The sequence below is a fragment of the Pipistrellus hanaki genome (genome assembly GCF_964339955.1).
Source record: "Pipistrellus hanaki genome assembly, chromosome: 8".
Lineage (NCBI taxonomy): Eukaryota > Metazoa > Chordata > Mammalia > Chiroptera > Vespertilionidae > Pipistrellus > Pipistrellus hanaki.
In genome coordinates, this window is record NC_140510.1 from 32,714,279 (window position 1) to 32,741,453 (window position 27,175).

The following is a 27,175-nucleotide window of genomic DNA, read 5'->3' on the forward strand; positions in this document are numbered from 1 at the left end:
AGGAAGGAAAGAAAGAAAGAAAGAAAGAAAGAAAGAAAGAAAGAAAGAAAGAAAGAAAGAAAGAAAGAAAGAAAAAAAATGTTTTTTAAAAAATAGGGATTTTTCAGCTTTTCTTGAGGGTCAGAATGGTCCTAGGTGCCTAATTGGCACCATCCGGTGGAGTTGAGTAGAAGCTGTCCCTATAGAAGTAGCATGAAAGTGTAACATAATCCCAACTGTGTGTGTGTGTGTGTGTGTGTGTGTGTGTGTGTGTGTGCGTCCCTGATCCTGAGGCTAAGGACCAGTTGTTGCAATTTGTCATCATTCTTATACTTGGAAAAATATTTCTCTGTACCTGTTTTCCAACCAAAGATGAAATAAATATGCTTATTATCGATACAACTAATCAACTCCATATATCGATATTATTTACCTGAATAAAGTCTTTTTAATTTCTGACTTTTGACTTAAAGGAAATGGCTGCATTTGAAAGATTAATCAAGTTAGCCTTGTATGAGTATACATATTCATAACCTCATGGAATAACAACTAGTAGCATAAATTATCTGATAGTGCAGATAATCTCCCGAATCATTTAATTAGTTTGGGGGATGTATGTTTCCAATACAGGTAACTTTTGAGTTGATTTGGTTCAGGCTATTGGAATGAGTTTGATTTCAGATGCAAATACACATTGTGCTCCATGCTAGGTTTTGCACATACAAAGATTAATAAAGTGTCCTGTGCTCTAAAGTTGCTCACTCTCTGGGAAGGGTCTTATGTATGTTGAATAAGGGAAATAGACCAGCACATGCAGTCAGAGCGTGGCTACACAGGAGTTAAACTATGCCAACTGCTAGAGTTGTGTGGGCTTCTGGAAAAGAATCCACCTCTATTCTTTTTTTAAAAATATATATTTTATTGATTTTTTTACAGAGTGGAAGAGAGAAGGATAGAGAGTTAGAAACATCTATGAGAGAAAATCATGGATCAGCTGCCTCTTGCACACCCCCTATTGGGGATGTGCCCGCAACCAAGGCACATGCCCTTGACCAGAATTGAACCCGGACCTTTCAGTCCGCAGGATGACGCTCTATCCACTGAGCCAAACCGGTTTTGGCTCCACTTCTATTCTTATTCATAACTTTCATCTTTTAGTTATGCCTTGTAAGTAATCCTCAATAGTTATAAAGATATTTCTTTCCATTTTCATTTCTTAATTATTAAAATAGATATCTTTACTAGGAAGGTATAGGTTATTTATCAATCCTGTTTAATTTTTTTAATCCTTCTTTTCTTTATAGACTTTTGCGTTTAGTTATTATTAATAATCTTAATAAGACTTCTTTCATTTTCACTTAGTGTACCATTTTCATTATCTTCCTAAAGCAAAATAAAATAATTATATATATATATATTAATTTTTGCTACCATAATAATTCAAACATAGATATAATTATGAATTTTCTCTTTCTGACACATTTTACTTTGATATCCCTTTTAGTAACATGTGACTGATCTCTTACATTTATTTTTCTTTCAAAGAAAGAAATTTATAAAGAAGAAAAAAATTAATAGTGTTCTTAATAACAGCTCAGATGACAGTTATTGTTCCTTTATTGGGAAAAACTCATAGAAATTTTACATATCTATTTCTAGCATCTTTATAGTATGACATTACAGAAGAAATATTAAAGCTGGCTTTGAAGAATCTGGGTTTTATTTCAAGCTTCTCCAATTGGAAAATTACCCAGTCTTTTCAACTATTACATGGAAAATTATTCTCACTGTCTTGCTTAAGTCATGAAGTGCTATAAAATATTAACTGAGAAATGTATTTGAAAGGTGTTATTTTAAATTTATTCCTGATATAACATGTGCATTGCAAAATAAATGTGACAAGTACCTAAAGCATAATGAAACAAAACACCAACAAGCCACTTCTTTTAATATTTTGTTATATTTCTTTCTGGGTACATTTCTCCATAGTTTAGAAATTGCTATATCATGGGTATTTTCTTATGCCAATAATTTTTTTTCATAAATAAAAATTTTAATAACTCTAATATCAATTATTTACTTAGCTTCTCTCCAATATTTTTCATAGTCTAAAATTATTATAGAGTTTGTTTATTCTTCATTCCTACCAATTATGTCTTCTTATCTATAGTTTTTTAGATAATGTGGTCTCCTTAGAATTATGCAGACAATATGAAATTTGTCTTAATATTGTTACCTTCTGCCAATTTATCCTTTTCAATTTATTGTTTCTCTAGTAAGTATAATAAATGAAAACCACTTATTTTATTCTGAAAAATGTTATAAAATATAGTCATATTTCTTATTATTTAATAGCAATTAATAATGTAATTTTTAATTTAAACTCATGTATTTTCTATTAGGTTTTTCTCAATCCAATGAAAATATACTTTCAATTAGAAGACAGAGCAGAGATAAATTCTCTCAGAGCCTGTGAAACACTTCTTTACAATTGGAGATACTAAAGCAGCAGCACAGGGAAAGGTCTAGGTTGTGAACAGAACAAAGGCTTCCATAGAAATAGTTGAACTTTGGAATATTCGACTGTCCACATTCTCACCTACTCATGTTAAAACCTAGTACATGTTGATTTTGAGAGAAAAAAGATACCAACTCACATGGAATCTATGAATTTATATTCTTTGGAGAAAAATTGCATGTTCATATTATATTGATTTCAAATTGTTTAGGGGATAAGTTATAAGACTTTCCTAGCAGTTGGTTGAGATGAGAACAAAACAAGGGTAGTATAAAAAGTTTTCAAGATGATGAATCAGATATCACATGAATATGCTGAATAGTTTTATCACATTACCCAAAATATTTTATAATGTCTGATTTCAGACAGCCTCGTTGCTTATTTTGACCTCTCTTATAGAATGAAAGTCAAGGGATAGATCAAATCCTGTGCCAACAACTGTGCATCCTCTTGGAAGCTGATGGTCTTATCAGTTTGTGAGGAATATTAAAAGTGAAAATGTACTTAGTAATTAGAAGACAGAGCAGAGATAAATTCTCTCAAAGCCTGTGAGACACTTCTTTACAATTAGAAATACTAAAGCAACAGCACCGGGAAAGGTCAGGGTTGTGAACAGAAAGACTTCCGTTGAAATAGCTGAACTTTGGAATGTTCAACTGTCCACGAAGGAAAAAAAAATAACTGCTCATTTTCTTGGGAATATAGGTATTTGGGCAGATAGAAGGTATTTGATTCTGATGCTTGTTAAATTGGTTCTTGGGCAGAAAAATAAGCCATTTCCCATACTAAGAAAAATTTTAAATTTTTTCTTATCCTTTAAAATAGCTTTGAAAGTGTTTGTGTTCCATAGCTTCCGCAGGATTTGAGTAAGCTTTCTTGCTTAGAGCTTAATCCAGCATAACTCCTACAGCAACAGTTTCTTTTCTATAGAAAACTATCATCTCACCCAAACATATGTTCAAATGAGTGTCATGGTATGCAATATTGCACCGAACTTCCCACTTTTTCTCTGTAAAAACCTTTAATCATATTCCACATTTGATTATTCATTGCTCGAATAAAATAATTGTTATGCTTTTGCTTCTTTTCTCTCTCTTCTGCTTTCTGCATTTGGGTATAGTATTTGGGTGTAGACAGATTAAGGAAGGAAGAAGAGAGACAGCATCTGATTTTCCTTTGATTTCAAAACCTGCCAAATGTTTAACCAAATGAAGTCATTATATTCTATGGTATTAAAAATAAAATCGTTTTACTATTTTAGATTTTATGCCTCACATATGTATACATAATGAAATATTTATATTTGTCACTTATTTTTATTGTGGTTTATACAATATGAGAAATGTTAGTAATGTAGAGCTATAAATACTAACAGCCTACATATTGTGATATTTGGCCAACGCAAATAACAGCTTAAAGCTGAGCTATAGTTTCTCAAATCTTCTTTAGATTTTTTTTTTCTCCTGACACCTTGGGTATTTGCCAGGTAAGATTAAATAGAATCCTGATATAGCAAAGGAAAAATGGTGAGAAGAAATGATGTTTATATAACTTTGAAGAAATTGCTCTGAAAAGCATTGCTAAAATTCACGGGAAGACGTGGTACATAAATTTGGAACTGGAAATCAGGAAAATGTATTTTGAGTTAGCTACCTCAAATTTTTTGCTATATAAGTTAAAAAGGTCAACTGAGAGACCACTGATTAGTAGATGATGGATGGGTGGAAGGAAGGAAGGAAGGAAGGAAGGAAGGAAGGAAGGAAGGAAGGACGGAAAGAAGGAAAAAGGGAAATATGTTTTGTTTTGTTTTGTTTTTAACTGGGCCACTCACTACTATTTGTGGTCCTTGAACAAGTGATTTAAACACATTGTGACTAAATTTTGTTGATCAAGTCTAGGTTTCTGTAGCTCTAAAATACTATAGTTCTATTAAAACTTAATTGGACTCTAAAACCAATAAAAATAAAGTTGATTGTAATCTTGCCAAACACAGCACAGCTGTTTTCTTCTTTTTAAGTAAAAATAATATTTATAATGTGTAGTACTTGTTGGTACTATGCTTAAAGTGTTACATGCATTAACACATGTCCCCATTTTATGGATGATGAAATTGAGGCACAGAGTTTAAGCTGCATGCTGAACATCATCTGTGGGGATGAGTTTTGATAATAAGGCCTTACTCCTAAAAACTAAATGTAGCTGACTCTTAGAGACTCCTTACTGTGTGCCTGCTTTTCACACATATTGTGATAAATCCAGTGTGGAAAGTAGGATACATTGTTTTCTCAGTGAAAATGCAAGCATTGCATTTTAACATCACTCAATAATCACATTTATTTTATCATCTAACTTTTTTTTAACTTCTGGTTAAAAGATACAGTTATGTTTTTATGTCAAATACTTATTTTGCGAGTCCTTTAATATGTTACATTATTACAAAGTTTATATCTTTAATTCTGAAGTACTATCACACTGAGCTCCCAAAACCTCTTTTAAAGGCTTTGAAAATCTTGGAATCAATGAAGACATTTTTGTTACTCATCATTTTATCAGGTGTGAGCCAAGATTTTTGTTATATTTTAGAAATAAAATTGTAGCTAATTTAAACTTTTAAATAGATTGTGTTTTGGTCCATGAAATACATTGCTAATTTTAAAATTTTATTTATTAAGTAAATGTACATTACTAGTCTTATGCTATTAAACCAATATATTGAGTATACTTACAGAAGTAGTAAAATGTATATAGACATAATATTTGATAGTAGTCACAAGTGCCTTGAGGCAAAAATAGGGTGTTATAGAAAGTAAAAGGGAATTATTACATCTAGATTGTACTAAGGGCAGAGTGCATGGAATCTGTGTTTGTAATGGCCTAAGAATAGAGAAGGTGTTTACAAAGGAAAATGAAAGTGACAAATAGATTTGAACATGTGTACCAAGGTGAGAAAGTGTGAAACATTTAATAGCAAAAGCTAAACAATTTAACTACAGGGAAATAGTTCAAAGGATGGGTGGAGCTCATTGGGTGACTGCAGATCCCTGGTGCCAGGATCAGAAGCTGGCATTTATTCCTTACAATAGGGTTTTGAACATCTGTTTAACATTTTTAGAGGGTTTTAATTTAGAGAAATTAATCTGGCTGTGGTTTATAGAATACGTTTTGGAAGCAGCAGGCTCTAAAAGCAAGAGGTTATCATTAACACAGAGAAATACGGAGACTAAAATTGCATAGTGACCATGATAACAGAGAACACAGGGAAGTGTCAAAAGTGCTTTGGAAAGAAATTGGAAGTATTCGGGAAATGAATGAGCCACAAAAATTAAAGGCGTTGAAAGGCATTTTCTTCATTTTATATTAAGGCTCTGGAAGGAAATAGGGGACATTGAAAGAGAAGCAGATAGAAAAGGGATAGCACATTCTCAGTTCTGTGCTAAGCACACTGAGCAGAGTCAGAAAGATTTTTTAAAAATATATTTTATTGATTTTTTTTACAGAGAGGAAGGGAGAGAGATAGAGAGCTAGAAACATCTATGAGAGAGAAACATCGACCAGCTGCCTCTTGCACACCCCCTACCGGGGATATGCCCACAACCAATGTACATGCCCTTGACCAGAATTGAACCCTGGACCTTACAGTCCACAGACCAATGCTCTACCACTGAGCCAAACCGGTTTCGGAAAGATTTTTTTTTTTTAAGAAAATATCTAGTTATTTAAAAATAACTTTTTAAAGAAAATAAAAAGCACACAATGCAGAGGGAAGAGAGAAAAGAAGCATGGATTAGGAGTCCCACTCATAGAGATGATGATTAGAGACATATGACAAATGAGTTTATAGAAGGATAGAAAAAAGTGTTACTTAGAGACCCTGGTGAAGACTGCATTTTGGGACAAAAGGCAATAATTGTTAAGTGCACATTGTTAGGAAATGGCGATATAAATTGTATTGTGTACTCATGTTGCAGATGTGAAACTAAAAACTTGACTAAGATCTGATAACCAGCAAGGGAAAGGAAGAGGAAGGGGCATCAATAAGAATCATAACTGAATATTCTCGTTGAAAGAAGGAACAATCTCTCTAGAATAATGCAAGGGGAGTCAGAGGTGAAAAGATTTCAAGCAGGGGATGAATTGTGTTAAATGTTTTCAAATGGAGAAGTCCAGGAAAGGCAATTGAGGTTCAGGAAAAAAAAAATGTCATAAAGTTGAGAGCAAGATCCAGATTTTATTTAGAAAGTGAAGAGGAGTTGAGGGAGTATATAGAGAGTATCCTTTCAAAAAGGTTATCCGTTAAGGAAATAGAAAATATATGTCCCTAGTTTAAATGAGTCTTAGGATGGCATTGAAGGTGTATTTTGACTTAGCATAGAACTTAATTGAAGTTTTATAAACTCAAGACGACAATCTAGAGAAATCAAAAGGCATAAAACACAAATGTAATAGCCAATGAACAAGATGCTGAAAGAGTAGTCAGAAAAGAGCCAGCTGAGGGGACAAGAGTAAATGCTAGCCCATAATGAAGAGATATTCTTGCCTCTGAAACAAGAGAAAGGGTCCATAAGAAGATCTATCATCTATCTATCTATCATCTATCATCATCATCATCATCATCATCTATCTAATTATCTGTCTATCTAGAGAGAGAGGTAGAGGTAGAGAGTTGAGGGAGTTCACACTTTATGCATTGACTCAATCTCTAGTTTCTGAAGAAGTGTCCCAAACTTTTGGAAAAGTTTCAAATAAGACAAGTGAACAAATAAACATAGATAAAAGGATCCTTAGCAATTTGTGAACTAAGCAGAGTCCATAACATGGACTTCCAGTACGACCAGTTGAACTTATCATATTACTTTTTCAATGACTTTGTGGGTCTTTGGAGCATAAATAGATGAGGAAGAGAAATGATAATCTTACCCAGGTACTATATTTACAAAAAGATAATGAGTTATATAAGGCCAGGGCAGAGAACCTCGGGGGTTAGGCTAATTTTTTCCTTGACATGGCTGAATCTTGAAGAGGCAGTAGGAGAAAGAAAGCAATTCCTAAAGGGGATTGTTATGTGATAACATTGAATAGCTAAGAAACCAAAATCACCCAATGAAGAATAAAAAATGACTTCCATTGGATTGAAATAGGAAAGCTTATAAAATAAATTGTGTTCAGAGTGGCAGATTTCAGTGTTCAATGTCTTGGATATGACATAGTTTCAAATGATCTTGAAATCTAAAGTTGGGGTGTGTTTATGGGGAGCTAAAATAAGGAAACTCAAGTTTTCTGTTTGAATGATTACATCAACAACAAAGATATATCACCTAGCTTTATTATGTGCTGGGCGCTGTGCTAAGTGTTTTTCTTCTATTAATTCATCTTCACCTACCTACTGTGTAACAGGTCACATTCATAGCCATTGAGCTCTGCCCCATTCCCTCCACTGAGTGAATTAGTTGGTTGGTGCGACATTGTATAAACACAATATTAAAAAGGATATACTCTCAGATAATTCAACTATAATCAAGGTCTTTATCTTCTAGACACCTGAACACTAAGGGTTCACATAGGCATACATAAATTGGGCATTCAGTTTACTTAGAACAGAACATGTTGCATAACTCTGGCTTTGGCTGTAGATATAATTTAAGGAATGGTCTATAGACTATTTGCGAGAGCTGACATTGCAAAGACAAAAAATTGTCTTTAGCAGCTTATTTCTTCAGAAATACAGGATCTTTTTTTTTTTTTTTTTTGAGGGGCCATTTTATTTTTGTTACTTTTCAAGAATAAGTGAAACTTTTTGAGTCATTCCTACAGTTAAATATGATTTACTGTAGGCATTTATTATACATTTCTCACACATGTATAGGAATTATGACCAAAATGTAAGATGAAAATCAATGCTGGTATTTAACTTTAATGCATTAGCTCTTTATTAGCTATGTGAGGGAGTTCACAGATAAGTGGATAGGCACTCTGAACTGATCATTAAAAATGCATTACTTAACATTCTTAAGCACTTGGTTGCATTATGATAGGATAATTGAAGCAGTTTTTTGTTCCTCATTTTATTATATAAGCTTTCCAGCACTCTAGTACCATATATAGTTATTGCCATAGAGTTCCAAAACCCCAGTCAGGTGAGGGTTGTGGCTACCATAAGTACCATCTGTTTCACTTTGTTAGTGCTTCTCTAATAATTCAGAAGGTCAGTGGTGCTGTTCCTGATAGGAACTCAGCAAGACCAGAAGCATTAAAACTGCTCCGAGACTAAGAGAGCCTGTGCTCCTCCAGCTGATGGGCAGTTAATTACCTGAGTATAAAACAGTGAGAGCACGGGGAGAAATCAGGAACCTCACAATCTGGTAGCTATCTAAGTACAATATTATTTGGTGGTTTTTTTCATTGAACTGTACTGTTCAATTAGAGGACATGAGCATATCCTCTGGCAGAAGAGGATATAATTTCAAGGAGAAGCAAAGCATTTGTTTTCTTTTTTACTAATCTCAGACCAGGTGGATGAACGTTCCAAATTAGTTACTCGACCAGTGTTTCTCTTCTTGACCAGCACATTATAATGAGCTGGGAACTTTACGCAATGCCAAAGGTCTGGCCCCATGTCCTGTTAATGAAATCTGAGTCTATGGAGAGTCATACCCATGGAAATGCATTTTTTAAAAGTTTGTCAGGGCTGCTAAGAAGATTGGAAACCACTATACTACAATTAATGTTCAAAAATAATAATTTCCAATGTAGATAGATCCAGTTGTGAACAACTAGAATTTTCTTTCTTTTTCTTTTTTTTAAAGACTAGTTTCTTGATTTTAGAGAGGAAGAGATATGGAGAAAGAGCAACATCAATAGACTGCCTCCTGCATGCGCCCTACCAGGGATCAAGTCCCCAACCCAGGCATGTACCCTGATCTGGAATCTAACCAGCAACCTTTTGGTACATGGGACTATGCCCAACCAAATAAGCCATACTTTTTTAGTTAAATTTATAATACTATGTAATAAAGAGGTAATATGCAAATTAACCCTCATACCCTCACAAGATGGCTGCCTATGACCAGGCCAGCAGGGGGGTTAGTGATGGATGACCAAATGACTGAACAAGCAGGCTGCATGGGGTGACCAGGCCAGTGGGGGGGAGGGGAGAAAGAGGGGTGACCAGGCTGCTAAAGGGGGCAGTTGGGGGCTACCAGGCCAGCAGGGAGGGCATTTGGGAGCAACCAGGCTGGCAGAGGGGGCAGTTAGGGGCGATCAGGCAGGCATGCAGAAGAAGTGAGGGGCTATCATGCCAGCAGGGGAGGGCTGTTAGGGTGACCAGATAGGCAGGCAGGTGAGCGATTAGTGGTCCAGGACTGTGAGAGGGATGTCCAACTGCTGATTTAGGCCCAATTCCAGGATCGGGCCTAAACTGGCAGTCGGATATTGCCTGAGAAGTCCTGGATTGGAGAGGGTGCAGGCTAAGCTGAGGGCACCACCCCCCAATCCCTGTGCACAAATTTCGTGCACCAGGCCTCTAGTACTTGTATAGAAAGACTTGTATAGTTCACACATCAACATTGCTTTAATGATCTTTTAAAATTAATTAATCATTTAAAACAAAATATTTGACTTCTTTGTTCTTATAGAGAAGTTTTGAATTTAAGAACCAAAGGCATTTATTTCTAGGAAAAAGTTTTAGCATCTGTGCCAAATTTACTTTAAATCTCTGCATAGCAAAGGGATCTATGTTTCTCCAGTGTTATATGATTGATAGTGTTATTTTAGTTAGCTAAAGAGACAAATATGTGATAGATGTAATATTCTGATGTTTGAAAATACTTTTGTAATTCTTATTACTTAACTGTCTATAAAAATTTTATAGCATTCAATATTTTTCATATTTAAGTAGGCTATAGATATTTCCTTAGAAAAACCATTTTCACATGAAAATGATTTATAATCAGATGACAAAAGATCACTACGGGCAGTTTCATGATTAGTAATCTCTTAAAGGGTGGTACAAAGAGCACTAACTTCTCTTCACTTTGGCCTTTCAGAAGGAATGTAGATGCCCTCCTCTTAAGTGCCCTGTGTTACTTCCATGTGTCTGTATGATCACTTATAACAAAAAGAGTCTAATCTAAATTTAGTTTTACAGAAAATACGATAAAATGCTATTTACTAATTTAAAGACCTCTTACATCTTGGCTTTATGTTTTCAGTTTGAGATTTTTGAGTAGTATTATTTTTAATGTAAAATGTCTCAAAGATATTTGCTACAGTCATTAAACTCCACATATTGTTTTCAAAAGATATTCTTTTCTTTTTGTTTTGTTTTTTCAACTAGGACCCCTACTATGGCTGGTGGCCTATTTTCTATTGACAGAAACTACTTTGAAGAGATAGGAACTTACGATGCAGGAATGGATATCTGGGGTGGAGAGAATCTTGAAATGTCTTTTAGGGTAATTGCCTTTTCCTTTATTTTTTTACTCTAAACATACTATGCTGTTGCATGCACACATAGACCTAGTCATTTACTGTGGAATCTTTTTTGTGAAGTGATGCAAATTGCTGATCTGTTGACATGTTAACACTTATTAAAAATATTTGCTAGAGTCTTTTGCATGCAATATTTACTGTTAAATGGGAAAATTTAGTTATTTTTTTAAGTTTTCAAAATAATTATTTTATTCATAGTACAAAGACATTGTCTTTCAAGTGTTTAAAATAAAGACAGGCTTTACTTTTTTTCAATAAAGCAGTTCTCTATAAAATCAATGTGTATTTTGGCACTAAAACTATGTTATCTGAATTTGCAAATGCTGCCTGAGGTTATTCTCAAATAACTTTAACAATGATCTGGTGAAAGATTTTCTGTATAATTGTGTGTGTAGCATAACTACTTTTACAATCATAGACATTGTTTGATGAATCAGTTTAAATAATGCAAATTCACTCATTAAGTGACCTTCTAGGTAAATAAAAATTAATAATTACTCCCTCATATATATGATTTAGGAAACATATAAATATTTTTAATATTTTATTATATTTATAAATTTAAAATACAGACACATAAATGTGCTTTCATCCTATCAAATAAGTGCTAATATACTGTTGTTTTTTCTTCAAAACACATATATTATCATTTTAAGTGAAATAAGTTAGTAGCATTGCTAGTTTTTCCATTTTAGACTTTAACATGAAATATTCAAAACACTATTGTTTGCCAAAATTATTTGTGCAATGAAATTGTTAGAGTTTAGGTATATTTATCAATGATATATAGATTTATATATACACTTTGGACAGTAAAGTTTTTTTCACTTATAAAATATAATAATGCTCTGTAAGAAAATGTTTCATATTGAAACTAAGAACTACTTTGAATTTATATAACATGGAACTTAATGGATCTTGTATAATCTGAATTATTTTATAAGTACTATAATAGAATGGCCTAGTTATACAATTGTTTGCCTATAAACCTTTCTTATAGTCAGATGTCTGAAAACAGCATTAGTTAATGGAATTTTATTCTTTCTGTATTTGCTTATATATTTATAGACTATTGCAATTTGCTCTACAATCTTAGTACAATACTCAGGAATGTGTTCTTGCATCAGGCACATGATGCATCTTTGCACAACCTTTGGGGACATTTGGGACCTAACATTTTTACTTCATGGGGTTCAGAAAGTGCAGAGAATAACAGATGACAGTTATGAAAAGGAAGAAGAAAGGGAAGGAAGGAAGTTAGGAAGTTAGGAAGGAAGGAAGGAAGGAAGGAAGGAAGGAAGGAAGGAAGGAAGGAAGGAAGGAAGTAAGGAAGGAAGGAAATGCAAATCTTAAAAGCAGTTTGCTCTTCATCTTAGATATGATGATGAGAGTATTTACATATTAATAAACCAATATTCCTTGGATATTGCCGAGATTACATAAGGAAAAAATCAACATGGTAATATTACTATTATCTGTGATTCTACTGCCCACCTTTTTTCATTGTTTTCTAAGATTCATATTCACCTCTGTTCTTCTTGCCTGTTAAGCATGAATCTCTGCCAATGGACTCCAATTACTCTCAATACATAGCTCCAGTACTGGGTGGATATTCTTCATCTGATTTAAAGATGTGTTTAGGAGTAATTTAGTGTAATAAAACAGAAGAATATGATCAGAAAATGCAACAGAGGTATAAATGTATCAAAAAGGAAGACTTGAGAATATAAAATTTGAAAATTTGATACTATTTGATGCAAATACCAGGGGGACAGAGTGAATGCAACTAGTGGCCCTAAGGATGATCAGATCCCTAGAAGATGATATAAGAGGTTTACTGTGATTGGTTGCTTTGAGTTTATTAAAAAAAATGAAGTATTCATAAGTGACTACTTTTTCAATTGTTTTAAAACATATCACCGACTTCAGTTTCCATCTGATTTCAGGAGAAACAACCTATATATTTTCCTTTTTGTTAGACTCTTGATTCGTGCTTAGTTTCCTTCCCATGATATGAATATAACAGTAATAACTAGTACCCTAGCTGAGGAAGATAGTAAGAAAAAATGCTGAAACAGTATGTTAACAAAGCAATGAGACTTCCCCGTTAGACTAACTTTATGAAAAGAGACTATATTGAGGATTTACAATCAGAAGACCTGAGACTAATATCCAGCTCAGTCATTATAGAGCAGTGTTTCCCAAACTTCACTCATGATGAGAATCACCTGGTGGAGTTGTTAAAACACAGATTCCTGAATCCCAACTAAGAAGTGCTAAACTAGAATTTTTGAGAACATATAGGTAAAATTGCATACCTAACTTAGTGCTCTGTATATAAAATCTGTCTTAGAGCACTAGTTAAGTATACAATTTTACCTATATGTTCCCAAAAATTCTAGTTTAGCACTTCTTAGTTGGGATTCAGGAATCTGTGTTTTAACAACTCCACCAGGTGATTCTCATCATGAGAGAAGTTTGGGAAACACTGTTATAGAGCAAACACATTTTGAGTGTGTAATATATGCTTTACACTTTCTAGATGCTAAGACCACAAAAATGAGTAAGGCATGGTGCTTTTACTCTCAAAAAGTCACATTTCTATGAGAGATACATAGTTATTATTGACAATAAAATATGATTTCTTAAAAAGAAATTTATGTATGAGGTGTCTTTGTCATGTAGTCAAATCATTTAACCTCAACTGTGGAAAGGTGATTGTAATCATAGTGAAATTCTATTTTGCAGTTCTGGTTTATGTAGATTTCAGGGTAATTAGAAACAGAGAAATATTAAGGGTTTGCAAAATATCACGAGTCTGACTAGCCTTAAGGGGTTTTAAGCCAATCTAAAGAAATGCATCTTGCAGATTTATTTATAACAACATCACTTGGTCTTAGATACCCAGATTATTATAAGTACTGAGACATTGAAAATTTGATGAAAACTCTAGATCTCCCGAGAGAGAAGCATCCAGTCTCTTACTACAATAGGTTTTAACAGTTTCTTAGGGTTGAAGAATTCCTTGAAGTATCAGGATAAATAAATTTTGGTAAAAAATATTATTGATTTCTAATATTTATAGAGCTATTAGGTGGAATAGCTGAGAATTGAACCCCAGTGTTCTGAGACCACCAGCTATGGTGCTAATTACCACACTGCTACCTCCTCATTAAGGTTCATCCCTCCATAACACGTCACTCCTAACTGCTGATGATATTATCGGGAGAGAGAGAAGAAGCTAATATGCAAGCGTGATCATCCTCCACACTTCTGAAATGGCTGCCTCATCTAGTGATCTTATCTTTCTGTTATAGGCTTTAGTCTCCTTTGGTATATACATATATACATCATATGACAGTGAGACTATGTATAGGTAGATGCTAATACTCCTGAAAGCTTAGTCTCAGATATTGCTCTCTGCTTCATTCCACAACCATCATCCACATAACATAAATCCTAAGAATACTGCCTAAACACAAATGTTGGTTTATTTGCTGACATTTATTGAGTTTTCATTCAGTCAGTTCATGGGATACAGTAGTGAACAAAACAGACAAAATGGTGTGTGCTTATGGAAATTATATTTTCGAGAAGGAGACAGATAATAAACAAGGGAAGTAAAATACAGGGGCGGACAAATGTAAGTTTACAGTTGTAAGTGAAACAGTTTGTTCTTGTATTATTATTTATTAATTATTATATTATTAATAATTTCCCACATGAACCACTATGAACTTATTTTTGTCCACCCCTGTATATTAATATATTGGTACTAAGAGTTAAAGAGAAAAAATAAGGGAGAGAAATATGAAATGGGAGATGTTGGAGATTGGTAGGAGTTGAAACTTTAGATAGGATAAATTCAAAAATGAATATCCATATAAAATAATTGATAAAAAAAAAGTGAGCCCATGATAATATATATTTACCATCAAAAGTGTCATCTTTAAGTAATATCTATGATATTAGCATAAATACCATCCAACAAGCATCGCCAGCAAAAGACCGTGCCTTTCATGAGTATAGCACAGGAGCAATATTTCCAAGAATGCACAATATTTTGTTCAATTTAAAATGAGATAGTCTGGCTCAGTGGTAGAGCATCGGTCTGTAGACTGAAAGGTCCCGAGTTCGATTCGGGTCAAGGGCATGTACCTTGGTTGCGGGCACATCCCCAGTAGGGGGTGTGTAAGAGGCAGCTGGTCGATGTTTCTCTCTCATTGACATTTCTAGCTCTCTATCTCTCTCCCTTCCTCTCTGTAAAAAATCAATAAAATATATTTTAAAAATAAAAAAATAAAAATAAAATAAAAAAATAAATAAAATGAGATAGTCTGCCATTGTTGAGCCAATTGAGGTCCTGGGGGAGAAAAGTGAGAAGTCATCAAGGGACATGGAAGAGTGTCCCACAGCCATGAATGTTAGACTAACAGTTACAAGAATGACCTAGGAGTCTGACAGTCAGGACTCAAGTTCCAGTCTGACATTAATTAGCTCTACTAGAGACCCAGTGCATGAAATCCATACACGGGGGGAGGGGGAAGTATTGCTCAGCCAGGCCTGTGGCCTCTCACAGTCTAGGAGCCCTCGGGGCTGAGCTTGCCAGCCATGAGCTCAGCTCAGGGTTTCTGGTTGAGCAGCGCGCCCCCTGTGGGAGCACACTGACCACCAGGGGGCAGCTACTGTGCTGACAATCTGCCCCCAGCTGGTCAGGGTGTGTCATAGCAACCAGTTCTAACATTTGGTTATTCCTCTATTTGGTTGATTTTGCATATTAACCTTTTATTAGGATGATTTGGGCAAGATAGTATGTCTCCTGAGCTCTAGTTTCTTCATATCTACAATAAAAGAGTTTGTAGCACTTTCCTGATACACTTTCAGAGATGATTAAATAAAACTTAGTATATAGTACTGAGCACCCCAATGACCACACATATAGTAAAATGTGTAATAAAACGCAGCAATTGATATTGTGGTTATAAGCTGTGCAACTTTGAATAAGTCCTGACACTCCTGAGCCTCACTTAATAACAACCTTGCCCTTAAAAATCAGTCCTTGACCATAGATAATCAATGAAGAGAATGTATATGAAAATACTATTCAAGTTAGAATATGCAATACTTATATAAAGTACTTCTTCAATAATTGTTAGTTAAAATGTGGTTCTAAAACTCCCCTACCCAGAAAAGAGATTAATTTTTTTGATAAACCATTATTATTCATATTATTACAGTTGTTCTTCTCCCCACTCCAGCTCCCCTCCACCCAGTTCCCACCCCACCCCATGCCCTTACCCTCCTCATTGTCCTTGTCCATAGGTGTACGATTTTTGTCCAATCTCTTCCCGCACCTCCCACCCCCTTCCTCCAAGAGTTGTCAGTCCACGCCCTTTCTATGCTCCTGCTTCTATTATATTCACCAGTTTATTCTGTTTTTCAGATTTTTTATTTACTTGATTTTTAGATTCACTTGTTGATAGACATGTATTTGTTGTCACTTTGTTTTTTATAATTTTTATCTTTAACTCTTTCTTCCTCTTCTTAGAGAATACCCCTTAGCATTTCATATAATACTGATTTGGTGGTGATGAACTCCTTTAGCTTTTTCTTGTCTGTGAAGCTTCAATCTGGGACCCCTTTAGGGATGTCTGACTGCCCGTTTAGGCCTGATCCCACCAGGATATGGCCTAAACGGGCAGTCAGAAATCCCTCTCACAATCCAGGACTGCTGGCTCCCAACTACTTGCCTGCCTGCCTTCCTGATTGCCCCTAACCACTTCTGCCTGCCAGCCTGATTACCCCCTAACCACTCCCATGCCAGCCAGATTGATGTGTAACTGCTCCCCTGCCAGCCCATTTGACCAAAACTTCCCTCCTCTGCCAGCCTGGTCACCCCTAACTGCCCTTCCCTGCAGGGTTGATCGCCTTCAACTACCCTCCCTTGCAGGCCTGGTGCCTCCCAGCTGCCCTCCCCTGCTGGCCATCTTGTGTCCACATAGGGGCATGATCTTTGAGCACTTGGGGGCAGCCATATTGTGTGTTGGAGTGATGGTCAATCTGCATATTACTCTTTTATTAGATAGAATAGAAGCCTGGTGCACGGATGGGTCCAGCTGGTTTGCCTTGAAGGGTGTCCCAGATCAGGGTGGGGGTTCCCTTGGGGCATGGGGTGGCCTGAGAGAGAGGTCTGTGGTGGTTTGCAGGCCAGCCACACCCCCAGCAACCCAAGCGGAGGCCCTGTATCTGGGATATATTTACTTTCTACAATTGAAACTTTGTAGCCTGGAGCAGAGCCAAGCCTCCTGCTCACTCCATGGTGGCAGCAGATTCTGTTTGGATTTGTTTACTTTCTATAATTGAAACTTTGTAGCCTTGAGTGGAGGCTTAGGCTGACAAAGGGCAGGCGGAAAGCTTGACTTCCTCTGTTGCCGGGGAAACACCTCCCTCCTGTTCTCTGTGGCTGTAGCCATCTTGGTTGGGTTTATTTGCATACTTGCTCTGATTGGCTTGTGGACATGGTTGGTGGGTGTGGCTTGTGGAGCAGAGTGATGGCTAATTTGCATATTACTCCTTTATTAGGTAGGCTATTAACAGCATTATGGCAGTAAATTTGACTTCAATAAACTAGACAACTTCCTTAAAAGACAAACTATCAAAACCCACAAGTAGTAGATCAATCTAACAGCCCTAAAAACTGGTAAAAAAAAAAAAAAAAAAAAAAGGAAAGAAAGAAACTTGTAGTGTAAAAAACGACTATTGGCAAAGGAAACCCACTTGCCAGATGACTTCACTGGTAGATTCTACCCGTAGTTTTGGGTAGAAATAAGAACGGTTTTACACAAACTTCCAGAATATTGAAGAGGAGATAATACCTCCCAATTCATTCTGTGAGGTCAGTGCTACTCAAATAGCAAAACTTGACAGGCATTAAGAGAATAGAAAACCAAACCACAAGTCAATACCCCCCATGAACACAGATGTAAAAATTCTAAATAAACTTTAGCAAATCAATTCTTTCAATGTGTAAAATGAAAATGCATCATGACTAAGTGAGGTTCACCCCAGGAATGGAAGGCTGATTTAACATTCAAACACCAATCAATGTAATTTACCATATTAACACATCAAAAAGGAAAAAATCAAAAGACCTTCTGAATAGAGGCAAGAAAAGTATTTGAAAAAAATCCAATTCCATTCCTGATTAAAAATCAAACAGGACAAAAGAATAAAACAACAACAAAAAAGAAATAAAAACCTGAGCAACCTAATTATAGCAGGGAACTTGCTCAGCCTAAAGAAGGGCTTGTAGGAAAAGCCTACCTCATATTACTGTTAAGAGACCATGTTTTCATCTTAAGATAAAAAAAAATTAAGGATATTAGCTTTTATCACTTCCATTTAACACTATAATGCAGGTTTTAGGCAGTACAAGAAAGTAAAAACAAATGCTATCCATATTGTAAAAGGGAAAGTGAGACTGTCATTCCAGATGACATGATTATCTAGAAAATTCAATGGAATTAATTTCAAAAGCTACTAACACAAGCAGGTGATCTACCCAGTTTGCAAGATACAAGGATATTATATAAAAGTCAATTGTATGCCTGTATATTAGCAGCAAAAAATATAAAATCTAAATAAAATTTCATTTATAATAGAATCAAAGATATGAAATAGTGATAAATCTGACAAAAGGTATACTAAAATCTAAAATTTTAGGTAAATGCACACTAATCTATAAGTGATAAAAAGCAGACAAGTTGTCTATGGACAGCAAATTGGGGTGGGAGACTAGAGTTGGAAGGAGGAATTACAAAGGGGCATATGAAAACTTTTGGGGATAATGTATATTTAATATATATTTACCTTTGTTGTGGTCATAGCTTCACGGGTTTTACATAAGTCAAAACTTATCAAATGGCACATTTTAAATATATGCAGTTTTTTTGTATTTTAATTATATGCAATAGAGCTGTTAAATATTAAAGCATGCACACACACACACACACACACACACACACACACACTGCTGGCATCTACAAAAAGAAACAAATGAATAAAAATGTAATTGATGGTATCATCTACTGCAGACATGTATAATTCAGTCTAGATCCTCAGTATGTCTTAGCCTACCTACTTTTAAATACCTACATATCTGAGTCAAAAATCTACCTGTTAAGACAATTATATGGAAATGAGATAATACTTATTGGAGTTTTTAATAAACTATTCTGTACTGCAGATATATTCGTTTTATTACCATTACCCTTAAATGGTAGAGGCAGTTTTGTCAATAAGAAATACTTTAACTGACAGGATGGGATTTACTTGAAATGATCCAGTTTTTCTTAGTCTTTAAAGTCACAATGTAAACAGCAGTAAATTTATCTGAAGGATATAACCAAGTGAAATGTCCTATGATGTGAAATCCGCTTATTTCCAAATTGTACAAGCAATGAAGTGAAAAAGAAATAGAAGCAGACATCATAAATAATGGAAAAATGAAAGGCGACAGTTTTATCGAACAGAACAGTTTGGTAAATGAGGCAAAGAAGTTTGTAGACTTTGGGGGATTGTAGTATCCAGGATTTTAAAAGAAAGTAAAGAATTTTCTAGAAATGTCCACATGATTTTGACAAATGAAAATGTCAATCATAATTTGTTACACAGAAACAAATTTAGACAAAAAGTCTAGTTCTTTTAGAATTCTACCTTTAAAAAAAAAACTTAATATAAATCTGAGCATAATGGATTGTCTATGTTTAAAACTTGACTATATTTGTTTTATTGAGTTGCTCATAAAAAACAGACTTTAATAGAAAAATTGCAGCTAAGTGAATTTAACCTAAGTTAACGTTATCCACAATTTTGGTGGAGCACTTTTATCTATAATAATAAAAGCATCATATGCTAATTAGACTGGAAGTCCTTCCTTCCAGACAAAGCCTCATACGGTGGGGGCTGGGGCCAAGGCCCTTGCATGAATTTTGTGCATCGGGCCTCTAGTTTTAATATGATAAGCACTCGTAACCTATATCTTAAAATGCCTGCGGTGGTGATGCTCTCACCGCAAAACGACTAAACAATTAGTCACCAGGAGGTGCTCCAAGCAGGTCCTGTGGGTCAGGACTTGAGGCTTGTTTGGCGAGGCGGGGCTGGTGCGGGGCTGGTGGGGTCCCGGCTCGCACATGGCAGTTCTAGGGCCTCCTGGCTCGCTCAGGATGGGTCTGCGGTTCCGCAGGTGCGGCGGGTCGGGGTCTCAGGCGATTTTGTATTCTGAGCCTTTGGTATTAACATTAAGATTGTTTAGCCTATTCTTCTCCTAGCTTTATTGGGTATAATTGCCAAATGAAAAGTGTGTATATTTGAGGCTTACAATGTGATGATTTAATACACAGGGGTAGGCAAACATAGGTTTTCCAGTTGTTCATATGAAAAATAATACAATTAATGAATAATAATACAAAAATAAACTGTCTTGCATGCTCACAACTGTAAATCTACTTTTGCCTTACCTTGTACTGTATTGTGAAGTGGTTACCACAATCAAACTGATCAATACATCCATCACCTCACATAGTTGCTGTGTGTGCTTTGCTTTATCGCTCTTCACAATTTTGCACTTCTCAATATTGCTTTTTTTTTTTTTTAAGTTCAAGATTTGTGACAACCCTGCATATAGTCCATTGGTGCCATTTCTTCAACAGGCCCAAATGATGATTAGCATTTTTTAGCAATAAAGTATTTTTTTTAATTGAGGTATGCATGTTGCTTTTTTAGATATCTTGCTATTGCACACTTAATAGACTACAATACAGTATAAACAACTTTTATATGCACCGGGAATTCAAAAATTTATGTTACTCACTTTATTGCAATAGTCACTTTATTGCAGTGGTCTGGAACTGAACCCACAATATCCTCAAGGCATGCCTGTATTTCATACCGTATTATGAACTATAGTCACTTTACTGTACATTAGATGTCAGAGCTTATTCAACTTATAACTGAAAGTGTGTTCTCTTATTGGCTTCTTTTTTTTAACTCCAAGAGGTTATAAACTGACATCATATTCATATATAGCCTCTGTAAAAGAATATAAACAAATGTTGCCTTAGCCAGTTTGGCTAAGTGGATGGAGCATTGGCCTATGGACTGAAGGGTCCCAGGTTTGATTCCAGTCAAGGGCGGTACTTACGTGGCAGACTTTATCCTGGGCCTCTGTTGGGGTGGGTGTGGGAGGCAACCAATCAATGTGTCTCTCTCACATTGATGTATGTTTCTCTCTCCCTTCTTCCCTCCCTCCCTGCCTTCCTCCTTTCCACTCTCTAAAAATCAAAGAAAAATATCCTCTGGTGAGGATTAACAACAACAGAGAATATAAGCCAATATTAATGAAACTATCCAGCACATTTTTCTCTGGTTACCTATTTGGTGCAGAGTAAACCTAAGCACATTGCAAATGACTTGAATTTTTAGTTTTTGTGTTTACAGTGAGATATTCTGGTATCTGTGCTACCATGCTACCTTAATCCATTGCTTAAACATACCTTATTGAATCTCCTTGTTCTTTGTTCAATTGAAATCACAGAAAAAAATAACTCTGGGTAAGAGATAGCTAAGACATTGTTTATAAAGACTATGTTATATCTGTTATATACATTTTAAAACATTGGGTCAGTAGGAGCTATATAATTATATTTAATTAAGATTCTATAGAAGGCTCAATTTTTCCAAAATAAAAGTGTGAGAAGTTTATTTTGGATGTTAAATACAATAAATACGTAATTTTATATGCTCCTTTAGGAAAAAACAAATGGACAACAGGAAAATTAGGCATTAATCAAACTTTAGGAGAATGTTAGCTAATGGTAGCAGAACTTGTTTTGTGTTTAAAACTATAATAGCCTAAGGCTTGGTAACTTTGATTACTCTGCCTCTTCATTAAAACTTTCTGGTTCACAAAACCAGAACATGAGAATAGATTTATATGGAATAACCATCGATGTAATGCTTCACCTTGCAAACATACTACATGGAGACATACTTATGTTTTTTAGAAATAAAAGCATTGTAGGAAACTTATTTACACTAGGACTTGTTATTAATCTCTGCTTCTCTTTTATCATCTTAATCATCTTCTAAAGTTATTATTATTTTAAGAAATAAATGTCTCAGGTTGTCACAGTCACAATTTAGTGCTGTCTTGGATCAATAACATTCACTACTCTTTTTCATGACCTCACAGTCTTGTCATATGAGTGCTTCTCTGCAGAATGTAAACAGGGAATATTTATCAGCCTGCACATATACTCATCTAATGTCTAACCTATGCTCTCTACTCTTTTATCTATTTATATAAATTTATCTATGTCTAAATTTATATGTATGTGGGTTTGTGTAAATGGGAATGATATTTATGAAGACTTGGAATACAAGTTTCTAGTATTAATTAGTGCAAAGGATGTAATTTAACAATAAGTTAAGAATTTAAAAAGTTATAGCAGAAGCGGTCTCTATTGTCAGTAAATGCTGAGTGATATTCATCATACATCCTAAAAGTGTCAGGACTCAGATAATTAAGAGAATTAGGGAATTGTTAAACCCTGGAAGAGGGCTAGAAATGAAATGCATAAAAGGAAAGAAATGGAGTAAAATTTATATAAAAATCTTGTGTAAAATGTGAATTTTCATTTCCCTTAACCTATAAAGCAGAGGTGAATGACATTTTTATAGGATTTATTCAGAAATACACATTGGAAATAAATTTTACTGGGAAATCATTGTAAATTTTTGTTCTTTAATCAAATCATAAAATAGAAATAAAGGTACATGAAAAAAGAATTTGAATTTTGAACTATGATAAAATGTTGCTCCTTTACAAATACAGTCCTATTTCAAACATACTAAACAGAATTTCCCTGCTTATAGCAATAAGCCAGGCACACCTGTTTTTTTAGTGAGCTTCAGTACATTTAGAAACCAAGAATCATTACTAGATATAAACATCTGAATTGTCACCTATGGGAAACACACTCCCACTCTGTGACCCTTTGCTCACCCTTCTCTGCTAAAGTGGACATACTCAATATGCACCTGCATTAACCTTAAAAATTCTTATGATCCTTCCGACCCTAAATATACAGAACCTCAATTTAACTGTTTGAATTTATGGCAATGAAAAAAACTACAGGAAGAAATTAAATGTGCTCAGAATTATTGTACAGAAAAATATGACATCTTCTATGAAAGCCTCTCATTAAGTGTCCTTAACCATACAAAATGGTGTGAGAATTAAGGCAATTATCCTGCTTATTTACATTTGAAATGTGCCTAAGTCATTCTGATGAAATGTTTAACTTTTTTGTGTAGTAGCTAAAGATGTGGCGCTTGAATGGACTACTTATTTTACAAATTAAAGTTCCATTTTTCTTTATGGAAATGAAAATTGAAATAACTTCCAAAAATGTTTCTAGTTTTGAAATTTTAAGAGTCATTTATATACACTGTGTTTGATTAAATGAGGTAAACCTGTCATTAAATTCAAAGTTTGCAAAATATACAATTCAAAAAATGTACTAATTCATTAAAAAATACTTAGTAGTTGGGTATAAGGAGGTAGAGGACAGTAGAAGAGAGAGGACAGTCCCTGTTCTCATGAGATTATGCGGTTGGGAGATGATAACAATAAAGGAGTAAACCGGGAATTAGCCTGTTAATTTCAGATAAAGACAAATGCTTTGAAGAAATAAATGAGAGATGGAGCACAGCATTGCATCAAAGTGGTCCAGAAAGATCTCAAAGAAAGCGTTTAAGCTGAGTTCAGACTGACAGGAAGCATCCAGCTGTGCAAGGTTTTGTAGAGGGAACTTTCAAGATAGATCATCATGCAAGATAGAGTAAATGCAAAAAGCCTTGGGCAGCTGTGAAATTATGAGCTTAATTCTCTCCTTCTAAGTCTATAGGATCACAAATATCCTAAAGCTTTTGAAAAGGGAAAGCATTCTTATCCAAGGGCAAAAGTATAAATCATTCTGTAGGACAATATTTGGCTGATTGGTTTATTCAGTGAATAGTCGATATGGACCTACTATGTACCAAGCTCTGTGCTAGGAACTAGAGATAGAGAAATGAACATAACAGACCAGGCCATGCTCTCTAGGAGTTTATTTATTTATTTTTTTTATGAGGCTTTACATTTGAATAGCACTTCATAGAATGCTTTTACACATATTATCATAATTGATGTTGGCATTTCCCCCATAAATTATTGTTGTTGTTTTTTTAATCTTTAATACATTTTGGAATGTTTGCATTTTAGGGGTGTCGAACTCAATCAGAGAAGGGGCCAAAATCTAAAATCCAGCCTAAATCGCGGGCTGAATGGTTTACTGAACAGTCATAAACTGACAATGTCATAAACTGACAGAGGAGTGCAGTGATGACAGCGCGGTGCGGGCCACATTGCAAGGCCTGGCGGGCTGGATTTGGCCCGCGGGCCTTGTGTTTGACACATGTGCATTATATTGTAGATTACTTCTTTGTATCAGCCAGGTATCAGTATCCTCTCATTTTAGCCATTAATCAATATAAGTATTTATATATATACTAGAGCAGGGGTCCTCAAATTTTTTAAAGTGGGGGCCAGATCACAGTCCCTCAGAGAGCTGGAGGGCCGGACTATATGAACTACTAATTCCTACTGTAACACCTCAGCTGCGCTCACTGCCCAAAAAACCTGGCGGGCCGGATCAGACTCCTCTGCGGGCCACATGAAGTTTGGAGACCCCTGTACTAGAGGCTCCGTGCATGAAGTCCTGCATTGGGGTGAAGGGATCCCCTCAGCCTGGATGTGAAAGGGAGCAGGCCAGGCTGAGGGACCCCACTGATACACCATCAGGACAGGGGAAGGAGGCGGGAGGTTGACCATCTGTAGAGGGATCCCAGGAGGGCTCCAGGGTGCATCCGGCCATCTAGCTCAGCCCCAATCTGCTGGACCCCAGCAGCAAGCTAACCTACTGGTCGGAGTATCTGCCCCCTGGTGGTCAGTGTACATCATAGTGACTGGTTGACTGGTTTACTGTCTGTCCCCTGGTGATCAGTGCATGTTATAGTGAATGGCCTTAGCATATCATTAGCATATTATGATTTGATTGGTTGAATGGATGATTGGACACTTTGTATATTAGGCTTTTATTATATAGGATACCTGCACTAGACACTGTGAGAGGTATACATACAAGATATGGCTCTTGATCTCAATCAGTTTGGAGAGTTAAATATGGTCAAGGTGTCATTTCAAGGTGTCCATATAAAAAGCATTACATTCAAAGCAGGAAAATATTTCTGTGGTCAAGGATAGTCAGGGAAGAATTTATGAATTAAAAAGTCAGTGATTGTATAAACAAAAGAAGAAAAGCAGGGCCTAGAAATAGGTGAGCTTTCAATTTACATTCTATACACCTGTGGCTCTCCTTTGTGCTTTGAGCAATACCTAAGCTCAGGCTAGAATATCTGATCCCTCCTCCATTTTATTTTCTCTCTTAAAAATTATATGAATGAAGTATTACTAAACCATTAAATATGTATTTTGCAGAAATAGGGTTCAAATGACAGAGTTAATGAAGTATCCATTAAAAACTTAAGAAATTGAACCTATTATTTTTATATACCTATATTTTATGCCTTAAAGATTTCTAGGACAAAATTACAAAAATACTGTTTCTATATGTGTGGATTTTGTTAGGAAACCTCATGCACCTTGCTAGCCAAATTTAATGAATTCAAATTCATATACTTTTTGTTAAAGAGAAAGATTTAAATCACTATGGTAACTACTGCAATAAATGTGCAACATCTTAAGCTATGATTATACTGTCATACTTAGTGATGTCTGTCTTAAGCAATGACTACCAATCATTTCAGGGTTGTTGTAGTCAGCTATACATGTAGTCTAAAAAGGAAACCAATAATGAGATTTTTTTAAATATGGCTAAGTGATTTCAGCAATAACAGATTTGAGATAGTAAGGGTGATCCTTTTGAGGGTAGAGGTAATGTTAAGGGACGACTGTGAACCATATGTTCAGGAGTATTCAGTACCAATAGCACTGAGTCTTAAGTACCATTGAAAAGGTAGCTGTAGAGTCTTAATATATGTTTAAAATTATCTTTAAAAATAATACAACTTAATTGTTTTCACTATATATGTAAATATTCACCATGATGAATTACACATTCTTAAAATATTTAATTATAAAAACTAGTCACTGCTTTACACTGGAAATATGCTAAAATTGAAATAAAAATTTTGGTGTAGGATTATTAGCACTCTTCTATGCTTTGCTTAAATACTAAAATATGTGTCTGCATGCACTACTGCATTGTCAAAGATTTGACTACAATTTTATTTAATTTATTTCTTCGTAGTTCAGCAATATGAGATCTCAGACTTGTAATTTTTTCAATTTCAATTAGTCAACCAAATATTTTGTTTATATTTTTAAATTCTGTGTTTTCATTGGCTAACCAACTTTATATTCTATATTTTTAACTGGTCAAATGAAGCTGTTTGGGTTTGATCAATCATAACTTCTGCAATTCCTGAACTAAGATAAACCTATAAGTAAACAGTTTAAGGGCAAAGTGCTCCCTACTGAGCCTCTAATGACATATTTGAATAGTAATTAGACATGATGAAAGACTCCATGATTTTTCTGGTTCTATAGGAAAAGTCTTCAGGAACTACAACCTTTCTTTTCATATTTGGAGAACAAACTGTAAACTTTTGTGTCTTTAAGGTCATGGAAAGTTAAAGATGTACCTGAGGAATTTGCAAATGTGTTGCAGAGTCAAAGCAAAGTATAAGGGGAATGACATGTTGATAGTTACCTTTTTGGAATTTATAATTAAGTAAGTGTCTGAGAATGGATGAGTTTGCCAAGAAAGAAAATCAGAAGAGTAGATCAGCAAGGCATGTCCTTAGGTAGCACCTACATGTAGGGATGGAAGAAAGAAGAGAAAGTGAATGCTATGTCAAAGCTATCAGGGAAGAACAAATATAACATCCAAACTTAGAAAGTTGTGGTGATTTTCAATAGTGTCAAATGCTGCGAAGAAGTAAAGAAGAATGATGAAAGGTCCTAAAATGCTTCATGAGCAGGTTCAGATGATAGGATGAATATGCCTA

General features: G+C 35.1%; 1 protein-coding gene across 5 annotated transcripts in view; it reads left to right on the plus strand.

Annotated features, from left to right (window-relative positions):
• Positions 1 to 27,175, plus strand: part of GALNT13 (polypeptide N-acetylgalactosaminyltransferase 13) — a 445,911-nt gene that overhangs the window by 272,773 nt on the left and 145,963 nt on the right. For all 5 annotated transcript variants that reach the window (XM_084892276.1, XM_084892273.1, XM_084892275.1 and 2 more), the window contains exon 8: positions 10,830 to 10,947. In XM_084892276.1, the coding sequence (XP_084748402.1) occupies positions 10,830 to 10,947 (118 nt within the window). The remainder of the gene's footprint in view (positions 1 to 10,829; positions 10,948 to 27,175) is intronic.